The sequence below is a fragment of the Schistocerca americana genome, chromosome 4, assembly GCF_021461395.2.
Source record: "Schistocerca americana isolate TAMUIC-IGC-003095 chromosome 4, iqSchAmer2.1, whole genome shotgun sequence".
Taxonomy (NCBI): domain Eukaryota; kingdom Metazoa; phylum Arthropoda; class Insecta; order Orthoptera; family Acrididae; genus Schistocerca; species Schistocerca americana.
Genome location: NC_060122.1, coordinates 219,127,592 through 219,147,222, shown reverse-complemented (window position 1 = coordinate 219,147,222; position 19,631 = coordinate 219,127,592). Strand labels below are relative to the sequence as shown.

At 38.8% G+C, this 19,631-nt stretch overlaps 1 protein-coding gene across 1 annotated transcript in view; it reads right to left on the bottom strand.

Annotated features, from left to right (window-relative positions):
- Nucleotides 1-19,631, bottom strand: part of LOC124613155 (tyrosine-protein kinase hopscotch) — a 189,515-nt gene that overhangs the window by 72,149 nt on the left and 97,735 nt on the right. Inside the window, exons 10-11 of the mRNA XM_047141782.1 lie at nucleotides 9,475-9,622; nucleotides 9,226-9,336 (exon numbers count right to left, since the gene is read on the bottom strand). Coding sequence (XP_046997738.1) covers nucleotides 9,226-9,336; nucleotides 9,475-9,622 — 259 coding nt within the window. The remainder of the gene's footprint in view (nucleotides 1-9,225; nucleotides 9,337-9,474; nucleotides 9,623-19,631) is intronic.

Sequence of the window (19,631 nt, the reverse complement as noted above, 5' to 3'; positions counted from 1 at the left end):
AGGTATGGTGTGGATCCTCCTAGGGCACAGAGCATTAGACAATGGCATGAACAATTCCAAGAAACAGGATTTTTGTGTAAAGGCAAATTGCCGGGACATCCCCTAGTGTCTGACACAGACGTTGAACACATCCACCTTAGTATCATAAGGAGTCTGCAGAAATCCGTTTGCCATGCACCTCACCATGCCCTCGATGTCCATCTGGTGTGTTTTGGGTTGACATTTATACATGAAACCATACAAAATTCAGTAACTCCAAGCTCTTTGTGAAGGTGACAAACAACAATGTTTGGAGTTCTGTAATTTCATTCTTGGCAAGATGGAGGATGATAGTTTTCTTCCACACTTAGTGTTTAGTGATGAAGCAACATTCCACTTAAATGGAAAGGCGAACTGTCATAATGTGAGAATATGGGGTTCGGAACAATCACATGAAGTTGTACAACATGAGAGGAACTATCCAAAATTTAATGTGTTTTGTGCAGTTTTCATGGGAAAAGGTATATGGTCCATTTTTCTTTGCAGAGAACACTGTTATAGGAAGCACATATCTCGATATGCTTGAGAACTTTCTTTTCCCACAGTTGAAGACTTCATTTACCAACAGGATGGGGCACTGCCACAATGGCATCTGGAAATGCAGGAATTTTTAAATCAAAAGATTACTGAACAATGGATTGGTCACACTGAACCAAATGATTCAGCCTTACATTACTGGCCTCCAAGGTCACTGGACTTGACTGTATGGGATTATTTCTTGTGGGGGTTTATAAAAGACTGTTTTTGTGCCTCCATTACCAACAACAATGAACGAACTGAGACATTATGTAAAAGCAGCTGTGGAAGCTGTAACTAAAGACATACTCACTGTAGTGTGGGAACAATTTGAATACCGCACTGACATATGCCATGCATATAAAGTGGGGCATAGTGAACACCTATGAAAAAAAAAAAACTTTCTGAGTTTCCTGTTTATCAAAAATCAAAATTCATTATATACGTTCATTAGTTTCATAAATATAGATGTGCCAAATTGGATGCACCACGTATATCAATATTGAGATGGAAATTATTGCAGCAGGTAACACCCTCAATAAGGACTAAAGCTGGGTTTCTCATGGGATTACGCCAGAGGCAGATCACAGTATGCGCTGTGGACAAAGACTAAAAAACATTGTCTTGAATCATACATGGCTAGGCATGAAAGGCATTAAGATTTGTAAATGATTTAGTAGTGTAGGTTACATTCTGCCAGAATTTTCCATTACCACATCAGCATTAGGATCTGTAATACAGCTATAAGAGGACAGTACTGTCAACTGTTTGATAGTCAGCAACCTCTGGCGACTTGGCCAAATGTTTGTGGGGTTTGACTTTGTTGGATGGCCGAGATCACTTTGTTACAAAATTATTATTCAAATAAATATGGATCATAAAACAAGTGGAACAGGTAGAAATCTTCAATTCACATTTTCAGAAGGTTTTGTTATGATACGAACCTCTGAAGAGAATTTTGGCATTCGCTCACTACCCATTTGGGTCTGCACTCACTATTCACATTTTCTTGTATGTGTCTTCCGAATTTGCTTCCTCATCTGCAATATATTTATTCTATTCACTGTGATAACTACATCCAAAACTTAATTTCATTTTCTGGTACATTACTGAAAGTTCATAATCACTCACTCTACTTCTTGCTGTTTCACTAGCCCCTCATCCCATCTTCTGTCTTGTGTTAGCATCATACATCACTGTCACTGAGCTCTGGAGAGATACGCAGCTACTATTAAAAGTTTGTGTTGGGAGGGACCCTTCTAAGGACACAGCGACTACAGAACAACGAGTGTAAAAAAGACATAGAGTAGAGAGAGAGAGAGAGAGAGAGAGAGAGAGAGAGATGCTAACTCAAATGCATTTGGCAGTTAAATGGGCAATGCTTGAAGCCCTCATTGAACAGCGTAGCAAACGCTTATCAAAACGCCACTCACGATACTCAAAGAAATACAAGTCATATAGAAAGGATATCAGTGGCATGGTAGTTAAGAGTCCAGACATTGATGACTGACACAAGAAACGAAATTATGGGTAGCAAAGCAGGAGTAGAAATGCTAAGCTCTTTTTCAAATGTTTCCTTACAAAGGAAAATTCAGGAATACTACCTTATTTTAATTCTCGTAACACTAGAGCGAATTAAAATAAGGTAGTATTAATTCTCGTAACACTAGAGGCCCCCCCATGAACCATGGACCTCGTCGTTGGTGGGGAGGCTTGCGTGCCTCAGCGATACAGATGGCCGTACCGTAGATGCAACCACAATGGAGGGGTATCTGTTGAGAGGCCAGACAAACGTGTGGTTCCTGAAGAGGGGCGACAGCCTTTTCAGTAGTTGCAGGGGCAACAGTGTGGATGATTGACTGATCTGGCCTTGTAACACTAACCAAAATGGCCTTGCTGTGCTGGTACTGTGAACGGCTGAAAGCAAGGGGAAACTACGGCCGTAATATTTCCCAAGGGCATGCAGCTTTGGCCTTGTAACACTAACCAAAACGGCCTTGCTGTGCTGATACTGTGAACGGCTGAAAGCAAGGGGAAACTACAGCCGTAATTTTTCCCGAGGGCATGCAGCTTTACTGTATGGTTAAATGATGATGGCGTCCTCTTGGGTAAAATATTCCGGAGGTAAAATAGTCCCCCATTCGGATCTCCGGGCAGGGACTACTCAAGAGGACGTCGTTGTCAGGAGAAAGGAAACTGGTGTTCTACGGATCGGAGTGTGGAATGTCAGATCCCTTAATTGGGCAGGTAGGTTAGAAAATTTAAAAAGGGAAATGGATAAGTTAAAATTAGATATAGTGGGTATTAGTGAAGTTCGATGGCAGGAGGAACAAGACTTTCGGTCAGGTGAATGCAGGGTTATAAATAAAAAATCAAATAGGGGTAATGCAGGAGTAGCTTTAATAATGAATAAGGAAATAGGAGTGCGGGTAAGCTACTACAAACAGCATAGTGGACGCATTATTGTGGCCAAGATAGACACGAAGCCCACACCTACTACAATAGTACAAGTTTATAATGCCAACTAGCTCTGCAGATGATGAAGAAATTGAAGAAATGTATGATGAGATAAAAGAAATTATTCAGGTAGTGAAGGGAGACGAAAATTTAATAGTCATAGGTGACTGGAATTCTAGAGTAGGAAAAGGGAGAGAAGGAAACATAGTAGGTGAATATGGATTGGGCGTAAGAAATGAAAGAGGAAGCCGTCTGGTAGAATTTTGCACAGAGCATAACTTAATCATAGCTAACACTTGGTTCAAGAATCATAAAAGAAGGTTGTATACATGGAAGAATCCTGGAGATACTAGAAGGTATCAGATAGATTATATAATGGTAAGACAGAGATTTAGGAACCAGGTATTAAATTGTAGACATTTCCAGGGGCAGATGTGGACTCTGATCACAATCCATTGGTCATGAACTGTAGATTAAAACTGAAGAAACTGCAAAAAGGTGGGAAATTAAGGAGATGGGACCTGGATAAACTGAAAGAACCAGAGGTTGTACAGAGTTTCAGGGAGAGCATAAGGGAACAATTGACAGGAATGGGGGAAAGAAATACAATAGAAGAAGAATGGGTAGCTCTGAGGGATAAAGTATTAAAGGCAGCAGAGGATCAAGTAGGTAAAAAGACGAGGGCTAGTAGAAATCCTTGGGTAACAGAAGAAATATTGAATTTAATTGATGAAAGGAGAAAATATAAAAATGCAGTAAGTGAAGCAGGCAAAAAGGAATACAAAAGTCTCAAAAATGAGATCGATAGGAAGTGCAAAATGGCTAAGCAGGGATGGCTAGAGGACAGATGTAAGGATGTAGAGGCTTATCTCATGAGGGGTAAGATAGATACTGCCTACAGGAAAATTAAAGAGACCTTTGGAGAAAAGAGAACCTCTTGTATGAACATCAAGAGCTCAGATGGAAACCCAGTTCTAAGCAAAGAAGGGAAAGCAGAAAGGTGGAAGGAGTATATAGAGGGTCTGTACAAGGGCATTGTACTTGAGGACAATATTATGGAAATGGAAGAGGATGTAGATGAAGATGAAATGGGAGATATGATACTACGTGAAGAGTTTGACTGAGCACTGAGAGACCTGAGTTGAAACAAGGCCCCGGGAGTAGACAACATTCCATTAGAGCTACTGACGGCCTTGGGAGAGCCAGTCATGACTAAACTCTACCATATGGTGAGCAAGATGTATGAGACAGGGGAAATACCCTCATACTTCAAGAAGAATATAATAATTCCAATCCCAAAGAAAGCAGGTGTTGACAGATGTGAAAATTACCGAACTATCAGATTAATAAGTCACAGCTGCAAAATACTAACGCAAATTCTTTACAGACGAATGGAAAACTGGTAGAAGCCGACCTCGTGAAAGATCAGTTTGGATTCCGAAGAAATGTTGGAACACGTGAGGCAATACTGACCTTACGACTTATCTTAGAAGAAAGATTAAGGAAAGGCAAACCTACATTTCCAGCATTTGTAGACTTAGAGAAAGCTTTTGACAATGTTGACTGGAATACTCTCTTTCAAATTCTAAAAGTGGCAGGGGTAAAATACAGGGAGCGAAAGGCTATTTACAATTTGTACAGAAATCAGATGGCTATTGTAAGAGTCGAGGGACATGAAAGGGAAGCAGTGGTTGGGAAGGGAGTGAGACAGGGTTGTAGCCTCTCCCCGATGTTATTCAATCTGTATATTGACCAAGCAGTAAAGGAAATAAAAGAAAAATTCGGAGTAGGTATTAAAATCCATGGAGAAGAAATAAAAACTTTGAGGTTCGCCGATGACATTGTAATTCTGTCAGAGACAGCAAAGGACTAGGAAGAGCAGTTGAACGGAATGGACAGTGTCTTGAAAGGAGGATATAAGATGAACATCAACAAAAGCAAAACGAGGATAATGGAATGTAGTCGAATTAAGTCGGGTGATGCTGCGGGAATTAGATTAGGAAATGAGACACTTAAAGTAGTAAAGGAGTTTTGCTATTTGGGGACCAAAATAACTGATGATGGTCGAATTAGAGAGGATATAAAATGTAGACTGTCAATGGCAAGGAAAGTGTTTCTGAAGAAGAGAAATTTGTTAACATCGAGTATAGATTTAAGTGTCAGGAAGTCGTTTCTGAAAGTATTTGTATGGAGTGTAGCCATGTATGGAAGTGAAACATGGACGATAAATAGTTTGGACACGAAGAGAATAGAAGCTTTCAAAATGTGGTGCTACAGAAGAATACTGAAGATTAGATGGGTAGATCACGTAACTAATGTGGAGGTACTGAATAGCACTGGGGAGAAGAGGAGTTTATGGCACAACTTGACAAGAAGAAGGGACTGGTTGGTAAGACATGTTCTGAGGCATCAGGGGATCACAAATTTAACATTGGAGGGCAGCGTGGAGGGTAAAAATCGTAGAGGGAGACCAAGAGATGAATACACTAAGCAGATTCAGAAGGATGTAGGTTGCAGTAGGTACAGGGAGATGATGAAGCTTGCACAGGATAGGGTAGCATGGAGAGCTGCATCAAACCAGTCTCAGGACTGAAGACTACAACAACAACAACAACAACAACAACAACAACACCAGAGAAATGACTGACTTAGATATTAGTGTCAGTGGCATTGAGGAAACACCTGAAATTACTAAAACTGAACAAGGCCGCAGAACCTGATGAAGTCCTTGTCAGAGTCTACTCGGAATTTGCAGGTGAGGACCCCTTCTCTTACCAATGATATACCACAGAGCAATTGAACAATAATGTACCACAGAGCAATTGAACAAAAAACCTTCAAAGAAAGCACAGGTAACACCCACTTACAAATAAGGTAGTAGAAGTGACCTACAAAACAACTATTAAATACCACTGACATCCGTCGGTTATAGAATCTTACAATATATTCCAAATGCCTTTTCAGAAAATTACCTTGAGCTTTAATTTTAGAACTGACCCATGAGGGTACTGTCTCAGATCTCTTGGTTAAAAACTGGCCGGAACTTTACGATTCAGTTACACAGAGCAGGGTACCAATGCTCATAAGGCCATTACAACATCAATGACTATGCGTCAAACAGAAACATAAGAAAGATATTGCTGCATAGTCAGTGGGGCAAGAAATTGATTTCACATTACTTGACCAGTTAACATGAAAAATTCGTCTCTGAAACTGAAAATATTGGTTGTAAACGCACAAAGTTCAAGAGTATTGTATAATACACCTTAGACAGTTATGTGCCACATAAAAAGTGAGAGATGGGAAAGACTTCCTGTTTTTCAACAGCCTTGTTGGAAAGCTGTTCTGACAGCAAAGAAAGCTTCACTGCTAGTCAGTAAGTTAGTCAGTAAGTTATATATCTGATAGATCATTTGAATGATTCTTTTAATGAAATGATTTGAAGCAAGTCATTACTACTTATGCAACTAGAAGTTTAAAAATAGGCCAAAAACGCATATGGTGGGCCCTGAGTAAAGCATTAAACAAATTTGAAAGCAAAAATTCGAACTACTGAGCTGACAGAAAATCCTACAAAGTTTAAATGTTCTGTTATTAAGACCAAAGTTGTCTGGTTGGATACTCAGTGATCACAGTTGCATTCCAAAGGAGGATGACAGAGAGAAGGGCGAAACACTAAATTTTTTTTTCCAAAATTTCAACTAACGGAGATCCTACTGCGAGTTTTGCAGTGCGCACATCATGGTTTAGTGATTAGCACTGCTGCCCCTAGATCAGGGGGTCCCAGGTTTAATTCACATCTGGGTAAGAGATTTTATCTGCTTGGGGAATGGGTGTTTTGTTGTCCTCATAATTCATAATCATTTCATCATCATCGATATGCAAGTTGCCAAAGTAGCATCAAATAAAAAAAAATTGCACTAGGCAGCTAAACAACCCCAGATGGATCTTCTGGCCATTAATGCCATACGATCATTTCATTTTTATGGATGTTTCTTTTCATCATCACTCAAATGTCAAAACGAGATACATCAAAATAAACAGCCATGGGATAGGAAGTCAACTAAAGTCACTCAAAAGATGAAAAGTGATAGAACCTGATGGGATATGTATATGAGTCTACATAAGAGTATGCGAAAGAAGTTGATCCTGTTCTGCAGAACTCTACCAATGTCACTGGAGGAGCGACTGGTTCCCACTGATTGAAAAATGTACAGATCATTCCTGCTTTCAAAACGGGTCATTGAATAGATGCACGCAACTATATGCCTACATTGCTGACCTCACTGTGATGCAGAGGTTCAGGACACATTTTATGTTAGCATAATATGACCTTCCTGGAGGCTGAAAAATCTCTTCTGTAGGAATCAACATGGATTTCACAAAAAAGTACCATGTGAAATGGCTTATTCTGTTTGTTCACAAAACTCAAAAGGCAATAAATATCAGCATCCATGTTGATGCCACCTTCCTTGACTTCTAGAAGTCATTTCATAGAGTTCTGACCTGTCACTTAATGAACAAAATACAAGCATACAGATTATCAGCTAGCTCTGCAATTGGACTGATGATTTCCTGGCAAAGAGAATGCATTGTTTTATTGAATGCAAGAATCCTCAGTAAGTGTAGTCCATTCATGTAGGTGGTAGCATATAAAAACCTTGTTTGATTGATGCTGAAATACTGCAATTCAGTCTGGCATTCATACCAGACAGGATTGATAGAGGAAATAGTGACGTAGCGAGACAAGAAGTCCACTTAATCACAGGTCTGTTCAGTAAGTGCTCTTCAGACTTCAATAGGAGACACTACAAAGGGCATTTTACATCATGGTTTGATTTACTGTTAAAATTCTTGGAGCGTATGTTCCTAGATATGTCGGCCAAACTACTATTTTCTTCTACATATCCCTCATGGAAAGAAATTAGACTGATTGAAGCTCACATGAAGGCTTACCAAAAATCATTCTACCCATGCACCATTCACAACCAAAACAGTGAAGTGGGAAAGAGAGAGTGCCAAGTAAAAATGTGTGGGATGGGAAAGACCTGCTGTTTTTCAACAGACTTGCTGGAAAGCTGTTCTGACAGCCACATACCATAACACAGCTTGCAGTGTATACATATAGATGTAGTTCTCAGATCAAACCTAATGAGGTACCTCAAACACAATTATCCCCTCCATGTCAATCAGTACAGACTTCATAATTAAACACTGGGCATGAAAAACCAACCACACAATTTCTCACATGACATCCTGAAAGCTGTGGATCACAGCAGTTAGGTGAGTACAATATGTCTAACTTCCAAAAAATCATATGACTCCACGCAACTCCATCAGTTATAAATGGAAATTGTTCAGCTCATGTTGTACATAAATGATTTGGCAAACAATATAAATAATAACCTCAGATTTTTTCAGATGATGCAGTTATGAATAATGAAGAACCACATGAAAGAAAGATGCATAAATTTTCAGTCAGATCGTAGTAATATTTCAAAGAGGTGCACTGACTGGAAGCTTATTCAGAAAAGTAATATTGTGAACTTCAAAAAGCTCAGTAGATGCTATTATATGACTAAAATATCGGTGATTCAAAACTGTAGTAAGTCACCTCATACAAATACCTGAATATAACAACCTGTGAGAAAATGGAATGGAATGATCACTTAAACTTAATCGTAGGTAAACCAGCTGGGAGACTTTCATTCATTAGTATAGGAAAATAGAAAAATGCCAGTAGTCTGCAAAGGAGTATGCCTACAAAACACTCACGTAATACATCCTAGAATCTTGCTCAAATGTGTGGAACCCATACCAAATACGACAAACAGAATACTGAATGTACAAAAAGAAGGGCAACACAAATAGTCACAGGTTTGTTGGACTCATGGAAGAGCATTACAGAAATGCTGAAAGTCTTAACTGAAAGATGCTTGCAGATAAGACTCCAAATATCCTACATAAGCCAATTTACAAAGTTTTAATGTAGAAATTCCTCCCTGGCAATTAAATTACTGTATACACAATTTTATTGACCAAATGAGGCTAAAAGTGACAGAATACACTAGATTTCTTTCATTAACTAAAAAACGTATATATAAAAATTGTAAAGCTAAAAATAAAAGATTTTCAGCCATGTTCCTTTTACCTGAATGACAATAAATGAATGTTAAATATAGGATAGTAAAAAATGTTCATAAAATTACATACCTGTTCCCATGGATGAAATACTAAGCTTTGAAGTGCTATAATCCTTTGTAAATGGCTTAAAAAGTTTTGGAAATGGTGATGCATAGGAATGAGCTCTTCTTGAGTTGAAAACTGAAAATAATATAAAACAATGGAAGTGATTAGTTGTGAATTTGATGATCTTGTAGTCATAAAGTATTTATCCATTATTAGCTAAGCTATGAAGTGGGTAGTAATTTGCTTCCTTGGCTGACCGTGATAGAAACATACCTTCATACAATATCTGATTAATGTCTCTCATTATAGCCTGTGGTTTCTTTCTTCTGTATGGATCTAGATCCCAGCAGTCTGACATCAAGTTATAAATTGCATCTGGGCACAACTGTGGTTTAGGTAATATCTTACCAGAAGAGTAGAGCTGGAAAAATTGTTAAAAATGTTTTCATTGACAAGACAAACTTATTATTGATATTGAGGCATTCCCTGGAACAACTTAAATGAAATATACAGAGTTCAAGATACACAACATCAAACATTTTAAATAGTTTTTTATTCATTTCAAACTCTCATACCTTGACTAAATTTCAGTGAAACATAAACAAAATGTTGTGGTTCCAGAATATATGATGCGATAGTGAATTTTTTAAGAATTACTGAGTGATTTGGATTTAAGTTACTTAGTTGTTCCAGAGAACATCTAAATTATTAGTCTAAAAAACGGAAGAAGTGTTTTTAATTATCAATGGTTAAAACTGGAATAAGTGAGTTAGAGCTAATATGTATTCAAATATGAACAGTTGCCTCATTTTGAGCACAGCACTATAAACACTGAGAAGACACTGTACAAAGCAAGCCAACCTCATATGGCAGTGCATCCTTCACATCATTATAACATTTTCTCATTTGCTTATCAGCATAGCTGAAAAAAATAGGTAGGTTCACTATGCAACACTCCATGAAAATAATTATTGCATAGTACGAAGGAATGGCATAGAAAGAAATAAAAAATGTACAAGATATTCACAAGGAAAAGCTTACCTCCTAACATAATGCAAATGGACACACAAAAAATCTACTCACCAAGTAGTGGCAAGAGAACAAAAAAAGGTTTACCTTTTACTAGCTTTTGAAGTCAGTGGCTCCTCCTTCTGTCACAAGAATTGAAGGGGAAGGAAGAGTTGTGAAGGAAAAGGAGTGGAGAGGTTTAGGGAAAGGGATACAGTTCAGAAAAGTCACCCAGAACCCCAGGTCAGGGGAGACTTACCAGGTGGGATGAGAGGGTAAGACTGATTGTTGTGACTGCACCGGACGAGATTTGAAAACCTGTGAGCGTAAAGGTGAAGGATGGGGCAATATGCAAGACAGAAGGCCAGGTGGGTGGCAAGAACTAAGGGCATGTTGCAGCACCAGTTCCCCCCTGCAGAGTTCTGAGAAATTGGTGTCTGGGAGAAGAATCTAGATGGCGCATTTGGTGAACAGGCACTGAGGTCATGACTGTCTTGTTGTAGAGCATGCTCTACAATGGGATATTGTGTGTTGCTGTATACACCCTCTGTCTACATCCATTCATCCTGACTGATAACTGGGTGGTAGTCATGCCGATGTAAAAGGCCGAACAGTTTTTACATAACAGCTGATACACTACATGTTGTTTCACAGGTGGCTCACCCTTTGATAGTATATGTTTTGCCAGTTACACAGCTGGAATAGTTGGTGGTAGGAGGACACATAGGGCAAGTCTTGCACCAGGGACGGTCACAGGGTTAGGAGCCATAGGGTAGGGAGATGGGTGCAGACGGAGCATTGGGCCTGACAAGGATATTGCAGAGATTGGGAAGGTGATGAAATGCTATTCTAGGTGTGGTGAGCAAAATCTCAGACAGAATGGATCATTTCAGAGCATGATTTTAAGTAATGGCCTTGTTGAAACAGCTGATTAATACAATCAAGACCAGTATAGTACTAGGTGACAAACGGTGCACTCCAAAGTTGTTTTTTGGAGGTATCAGCAGTACCAGGATTGGATGTGATGGCCCGGCAAATCTGCTTTTGAACTAGGCTGTCGGTATAATCAGATCCAGTGAAGGCTGAGGTGACCGTGGTGGCATATCACTGTAAAGAGTCTGCATCCGAACAAATATATTTGCCTCAAATGCCAAGGCTGTATGGGAGGGAATGTTTGATATGGAAAGAATGGCAACTGTCAAAATGTAAGTACTGTTGTTTGTTAGTACGTTTAATGTGGACAGAAGTGTGTAGCCGACCTTTGGTAAGGATGATATCAACATGAAGGAAAGTGGCATGGGATTCTGAATAGGACCATGTGAAATTTAATTGGGAGACGGTATTTAGAGATTTCTGGAATTTTAACAGATTAGCTTTATAGGGGAAAGATGTCATCAATGTATCTAAACCAAACCAGGGACTGAAGACTTATGGATCCCAGGAAAGCTCCATCCAAGCAACCCATGAAGAGGCTGGCATTGGAAGGAGCCATCCCGGTTCCCATGGCCACATTCCTGATCTGTTTGTATGTCTGTCCCGCAAATGTGAAGTAATCGTTGGTAAGTATAAAGTTGATTAAGGTGAGCAAGAAAGATGTCGTATGTCTGGAATCAGGTGGGCATTGACTGAGGAAATGTTCAGCAGCAGACAGACCATGTACGTGGGTGAGTGGGTGGGAGGGGGGGGGGGGAGCTTGGGGGGAGGGGGGTTGGTATAGAGGGAGATGGCATTGATGGTGACAAGCAAGGTGTGTGCTACGAGTGGGACAGACATGGATTTCAGAATATTGTGGAAATCCAGAGTGAAATTTCACTCTGCATTGGAGTGTGCACTGATATGAAACTTCCTAACAGATTAAAAGTGTGTGCTGGACTGAGACTCACATTTTGGACCTTTCCCTTTTGCAGGCAAGTGCTCTACCGACTGAGCTACCCAAGCACAACTCACAACTTGTCCTCACAGTGCGAAATGATGAAAAGCACATAAACTGGATGAAGTAAGTGTGGATATGGTGAGAGCAGCTAGCACTGGTGGAGAACAGTGGCTCTACTGGGTCATGAGAACAGTATGGATAGAAAGGAGGACTCCTGAGGCTAGAAAAAGGAAATGATAGTAGCAGTTATTATGACGGATTGCATGAAACTATGCCATGTTTATAGGGGAGTAACTCTGATGTGCCATGCTGTCAGGATATTGGAGAAGATATGGGAAGAAACAGTATAGAAGATAGTGAAAGGAAGTCTGAGGGATGCACAATATGAGTAATATCAGCATAGACCTGGAAGGTTGACAGTGAATATAATTTTTAGTGTAAGGCAGCTCCAACACTGGCACTGCAGATATCATAAGGATTTAGTAACGGTATTTGTGGAAACTGAGAAGGCATATGACAGTGTGAAAAGAAACTAGATCAGGGAAATACTTCAGAAAAGGGAAATGGAGGTCTGATTGTGAGAAGAATAAAGGGAAGTTGTCAAGGAAGTTTGAGTTGTGTACAAGTAGGAGGAGAGAAGATAGGCTGCCTGGAAAAGAGAAACAAGCTGATGCAAGAGAGTGTGCTATCCCCTCTTCATTTCATCATTGTTATGGATGAAATAATGACAAAAGTGACAGTATGAAAAAGATATTAGAATGGGAAAGCAATGATGTTTGCAGATGATTTTATGGTGTGGGGAAATGGAGCTGGAGAGGAGCAAGAAAGCCTATATGTGTGAAAGGAAGTTGTGCGACTTATGGATTGAAATTTAATGCAAAAAAGTGTGAAGTGATGGCGACAATGAGGAATAAGTGGAGAGTAATAATGGGTATACGTGTTGAGAAGGCAAGTGCTACAGAAAGTGGAAAGTGTCAAGTACCTGGGGGCCATACTAGAAGACACTGAGGAGTGGGGGGAATGACACAGACATCAGTTAAAAGGGATGCAAGCCCATGGATTTCTGCTGAGTGTGAGAAGCCTCGTCTGGAAAAAGGATGTACGAGGGTGGTTTGAAACGTTCTTTGAATTACCATGAGGGTTCAGCACTAGCACTACGAGTTGTTCACATGATATTCCAGACTGTTGCCTGTAAGCACGTGCCACATCAGTGCTCTTGGAAGAGAGCTGTGGCGGTGACGTGGTTCTGTTGTTCCCACGTAGTAATTTGCCGAGATGGAAAAAAAAATCAAGATTCGAGCAGTGGTTAAGTACTTCGTAAAGAAAGGTATGGAAGCAAAGGACATTCATGCCAATGTCCAGAATACACTGGGGGACTCTGCTCCTTCATATTCAACTGCTGCCAAGTGGACAAACAAATTTAAATTTGGTTAGGAGAGCTTAGACGATGATTCACGCAGTGGTCGGCCAAGACGTGTCACTATTCCAGAAATCATTGCAAAAGTGCACGAAATGGTCACGGAGGATCACCGATTGAAAGAGCGTGAAATTGAACAATCTTGCCACATGTCATCTGAAAGGGTATATCATATTTTAGAAATGAAAAAATTATCTGCAAGATGGACTCTTGATGCGCGCCTGCACACATGTGCCGTTGCCATTGCAAAATTACACAAACTAAGGTATGAACTGTTGCCACACTCTCCTTATTCACCTGATATGGCTCCGTCAGACTTCCATCTCTTCCCAGAGCTGAAAATTTTTCTTGGAAGATGAAGATTCACTTCAAACAAAGATTTGATAGCCACAGTTGACAACTATTTTGCAGGCCTGGAGGAAATTCACTTTCGAGATGGTATCAAGGCACCGGAACATCGTTGGACCAAGTGCATTAATTTACAAGGAGACTACATTGAAAAATAAAAAAAAGTTTCAGGGATGTAAGTACTTTTTTCTATTCCATTCTCTGAACTTTTCAAGTCACACTCTTAATGCCAAAACACAAACAAATGTTGTAACAAACATTATGCTTCATCATGCACGTACGCATCAGAGATGTGAGTACTGAAGAAAAAGCCAATGGGCGGGATACAGGCTTGCAAAATGAAATATTAAAGAAGCATGATAGGCCTAACAAGAATGGACAGAGAAAGGAATAAGAAGGTGAGGGGAAACAGCGACTTAGAAGCCACTGCAAAAGACCACAGAAGTGGCAAGGTTTAGATGGTACGTAGTACATGTTACAAGCATAGGAGTTGGTAGGATACCAAGACAGGCTCATGAAATGTGGTAAGAGATCTAGACCTAGAGGAAGACCGAGAGACAAACGGTGTTGTTGGCATGTATGACTGTACGAAGAAGAGGGGAGAAGATTTGGACAAAGTGGAGAGGGAAGAATGGTGGGAGAGCTGATGAACAGGATTACATTCCAAGCAGACCCAACAAGGGACTGGATACTGTAGAAGGTGACGATGGTGAAAATTTTAACATGTTTTTCTTAGTTAGATTTTTCATCTGTCTGTACGCTACAAAATCTGCAACTGATTTTACACTAAGTTTCAAATGAGTTACACACTTTACACTTTAAACATAGCTCAGAATTTGATGAGAATGAACCACTTCTTGCTTTTGAATCTGTATGTGTGGTGTGTGTCTGTCTGTGGTACAAACATTGCAGTTGATTTCTAACAAACTCCCTGATGAGCTAGAGACTTGAAACTTTCCAACATAGCTCAGCATTGGATGACAATGCAATATTAACTGACTGTCTTGTCTGGTATGTGGCAGAGAGTACTTTGAATACCACTGTTAATTCGCCCTTTTCCTGTCATGACTGTTTCATGGCAAGAATGGCTGCTGATAACCTTCCATGTGAATCGAATTCTCTCTCATTTTTATCTACACAGCCTTTTCACAAAATATATATAGGAGGAAGCAATGTATTGGTTGGCTCAGGTGAAGAGAAACTGAAATAAACCTGATACTTACCGCATGTCTCTGTAGTAATCTCAACAAAATGGTTGAAATTAACAGAAAAATTTCACACACACAAAACTAAAAAGCAGAAAATAATTATTTAAAAAAGAACACTTTTTTAAAAATGTACTAAAAGTATAAGATAATTTCTTCTAGACCCATGCAGATTCCTATTCCTTGAAGATTGTCCTGAAAATATGTGCTTATGAATTTTTAATAGCTATGACAGTACTTGTACAATTAATACCAAGAATGTGGGGTGCATGCACCAGATAATAGTAACAACTGTAGAGAGTAGCTGGCACTGAGAAAAATCACACAGAAGTTCATATCATTTGCAGTGGAATAAAACTGTTAGTGACTTAAGTGAACTATTCATCATCAATTGGTCAGCAAGTATAGAATTAAATGGTTTAGTTGAAGAAGCAAGAAAATGCATTAAAAATGTCATTTCACAAAATTTTAAAGCAACTAGATGTAGCATCAACATTTATCCTGAAATTAACACAATTTAAAAAGTTCTAAAAAAATTGAACAAATTTTCTCCAATTTTGTTATTGACATTATTTTCCAAAATATTCAAAGAAAGTAAGGTATTCAAGATCAGTTCACACTTAAGTGGAAAAAATATACTTAGCATATTTTAGTTTTGGTTCCTGAAAGATTGCTCAACTGAGAATGCTATTTATGCATTCACTCATCAAATACTACAAGCCTTAAATAATGTAGATCACTATTTTGTGATCTCTCCAAGGCCTTTGACTGCATAGATCATGATAATCTCTAAGAACAGCTCAAGTTTTATGGAACTGATGGCTTTTCACATTGCCTACTTGACAAACAGAATGCAAAATGTTGTGCTGAATAATTCAGACAATGTCAGAAAGGTAGAAAATTCTTGTGACTGGGGTAAAATCACAAAGCAAGTCCTTCAGTGCTCATTTCTGGATCCACTCCTATTCTTTATATATGTTAATGATCTACCACTTAACATTCAACCAGCAAAATTGCTACTTTTTTCCAGACAATACTAGTGTAACAATAGATCCCATTTGAGGCAAAGCAACATAAGAGTTAGTAAATGATAATTTCCAATGAATTATTAAGTGGTTCTCTGAAAATGGACTCTCCCTACATTTGGAAAAACACACCACATTCAGTTCTGTACAAGAAACATAGTCATACCAACTGATGTAGCATAGGAGCAGGAGTCAGTAAGCAGGATAAAATGCTCGACATTTTTGGGCGTACATACTGATGAAAATTTGAACTGGAAGAAGCATATTACTGAGCTTCTCAATCAATCAAGTTCAGCAGCTTCTGCTCTTCATATCACTGCTAATATTGGAAACAAGCATATCAACCTCCTGATATATTTTGCACATTTCCACTCAATAATGTTGTACAGAATAATTTTCTGGGGTAACTCATCACTTACAGAGAAAGTATTGAGAACACAAAACTGAGCAGTAAGAAAAATGTATGGTGTTCACCCACGGATGTCACATAGGTACCTCTTCAAGGGGCTAGGCATTGTAACTGCACCATCACAATATATATTTGCTCTCATGAAATTTGTCATAAATAATCAATCACAATTTAAGAAAAATACTGCTGTACATACCTACAAAACTAGAGTGAAAAATGACCTTTATTACCCATTGTTAAAGCTGTCAGTGGCTCAGAGAAAAGTTCAATATGTAGTTATAAAGATTTTTGATCATCTGCTCAGTAACAAAATGTCCGACAGGTAGCGAAGAAAGTTTTAAATCTAATTTAGAATTATTTCTCCTGGAAAACTCATTCCGTCAACTGGAATTTCTTCTTAAAAACTGGAAGCCAGGAAAAAAACCCTAGTTTTTTTTAGTGTAGTTGCACGAGTAGGAATAAAATGACAATGTGTTCATTAATGTTAACACTAATCATGTACACATACCCTGTAAACTAACTCATTCCACATCATTTCGATAAAGAATCGTTCAAAGGATCTATAGAACATGTAACTAAGTAACAGCTTGCAGAACCAATATGTTGCAACACACTACACATAAAAACGTGATTTTTTTTTCCAGGGCTCATACCTTGGGTTCTATTGGTGGTAGTAAGGTAGGCTCCAGTGTTTGGATAGCCCTTGCAGTAAGAACCATTTTCATATCCAGCAGATGGATCATCTATACTGTAACTATCCTACAGGATAGGGCTAAAGTTTGAATGTTACACACTTCCTACAGATTAGGCAAATGGAGAAAATTGGTTAGTTCTTTTTGCATCAGAAGTGGTCTACAGTATGATTTAAGGGGCTTATGAAGGCACCATTTATCCAAGGGTGGTGTGTGAGAAAATCTGAAAAAAGCATTTTTCACCACTTTTTCGCTATCAGCAGTGGATATCTCATTGATCGAGGAGTCTCATCTTTCTGTTTTGAAAAATCTTTATCCATTATTGAGAAACATCCCAAAAGCATGGTTTCTCGATTCCAAAACCAAGCCGCAGATTTCAGGATGACTATGCACAGCAAATAGCCGAATTTTTAAAATATATTCCCAAGCTCCTGACCTTGAACAAACTTGAAAACTTTCTCGATATCTTTATCCATTTCTGAAATCCAGAGTTTCAAAGTTACACTGCCTGTACACAGAAAATCTCATGTGAGGCAGAAACATAAATGGTTCAAATGGCTCTGAGCACTATGGGACTTAACATCTGAGGTCATCAGTCCCCTAGAACTTAGAACTACTTAAAACTAACTATCCTAAGGACATTACACACATCCATGCCCGAGGCGGGATTCGAACCTGTGACTGTAGCGGTTGCACAGTTCCAGACTGAAGCACCTAGAAACGCTCGGGCACACCAGATGGCGCAGAAACATAGTTTATAAAGTGGCACAGAATGGAGAAATATGGCATCAAGTATTTGCATTATTATAAGAAGGATTCTGGAAACCGCATGTTGTACTACTGAAGCTCTTGAAAATTTTTGTGCACACAAAATGCAGTCTGTAGTGTAAAATTAGTTTCACATATTTCAATTTCACAAAAGTACACTACCAAAATTTTACTGACCCTTTTTTTTCATATGATGACATGGCCTGCAGTAGAAGGGTTAAGAAGGGAACCAGTAAAAAATTCTCCTGTTGGAGCACAAAAAAGGTGAATATGCTTCTGTTCAAAAGACTGATTGAAAAGTGGGGTACAAGCTCCCTCACTGTAGCTTCCCCAGCACCTTTAAGAACTTTCCCAAGAATGTTGGCGTACAAACATCTTTGTGCTTTTTTATGTTAAGAGAGGAGGACACAGCAGCAGTGGGAAAAAGAGAGAAAAGTAATAAATGCTGGAAGATAGTAGACAGTGGTTGTGGTGTAGAAAGAACGGAGGAGCCAACGGCAGTGTGAGAGAAAGATAGGGGCCCAGTGGCACTGGAACAGATTCGACAGGGACAGAATAGTGCTAAGAAAGAATGGAGACAGTGTGTGACAAAGCAAGCTGGAATATTTTTACTTCCCCCTCTTGTTTTGCCATCTGCCCCCTTAAAGTTCATTTTTACATTTTTGAACTAATTACCATGAACATACGTGAGTATAATTACCATGAACATACGTGAGTATAATTTGCATTTTCATAAAAGAGAAAGGTTGGTCCTCAGTTTTAAAGAATATAACAGCAGATCTAATTTTGTGCTTAGTTTTATGTATGTAATTGATTTTCTAATTTATTTCAACTATTCCTAGTTAGTATCTTTTGTTATAAAGTGAAATAAGTAATTATTTTGTAACTTAAATTCTATTGTTGACATATAAACAAATTTAATTCTGTACTAATTATAAGCATTTGGAGCAACAACTAATAGTATTCCTAAAGGATCTATTTGACTCTATTCAAAAACATGTTAGCCAAGCCAGCCCTTAATTAATTCCAAAGAAATTAACAGTTTTGTCACAAGTGTTGTTCGCATAATGATATTTGTTAATTTCATGATTTAAATAAATAATTCGGCCTAACTCTTGTAGTAGAAGAAACTGTTAAAAACACACAAGATTTCAATGTATTCAGTTAATTTAATGGGTTAAGTTTTAATTGTAATTTCTGTAAATTAAACTTCAAACAATGTGCAGTTTCAGCACCTATTATTGTGAGGATATATAAGGGCCCGATTTTTGGTCCTGAGACAGTCAGCCCATGGCTGAGTTTCACACCAGGAACCTGGATTAGTCAGATCAACAACAATGCATCTGTGAAATAAGTGTAACACAATTAGGCCATGTGTTAAAACAATGACAGTGTCTGTTCCATGCATACCTTATTATTCTACAAGAACTGTGAACCCTGTGGTTGGGCTTTTAGTGCTTGTACATGTTCAACAGTAAACTATTGCAGCAGTATCTGGATATTTGCCTGCAACCTATTAATGAGGCTTATCAAAAGTTAAACTGTAGTGCACTGGACATATAACTGTAGTATTGGGGGGTTGTGAACAGTGAAAGTAAAAAACTGTGAAACGCAAAAGGGCACCTGTTGGCTACAGAATTTAAAGTAGTCAGTGTTGTACTTCCACACTCAATTTTTCAGCCAGT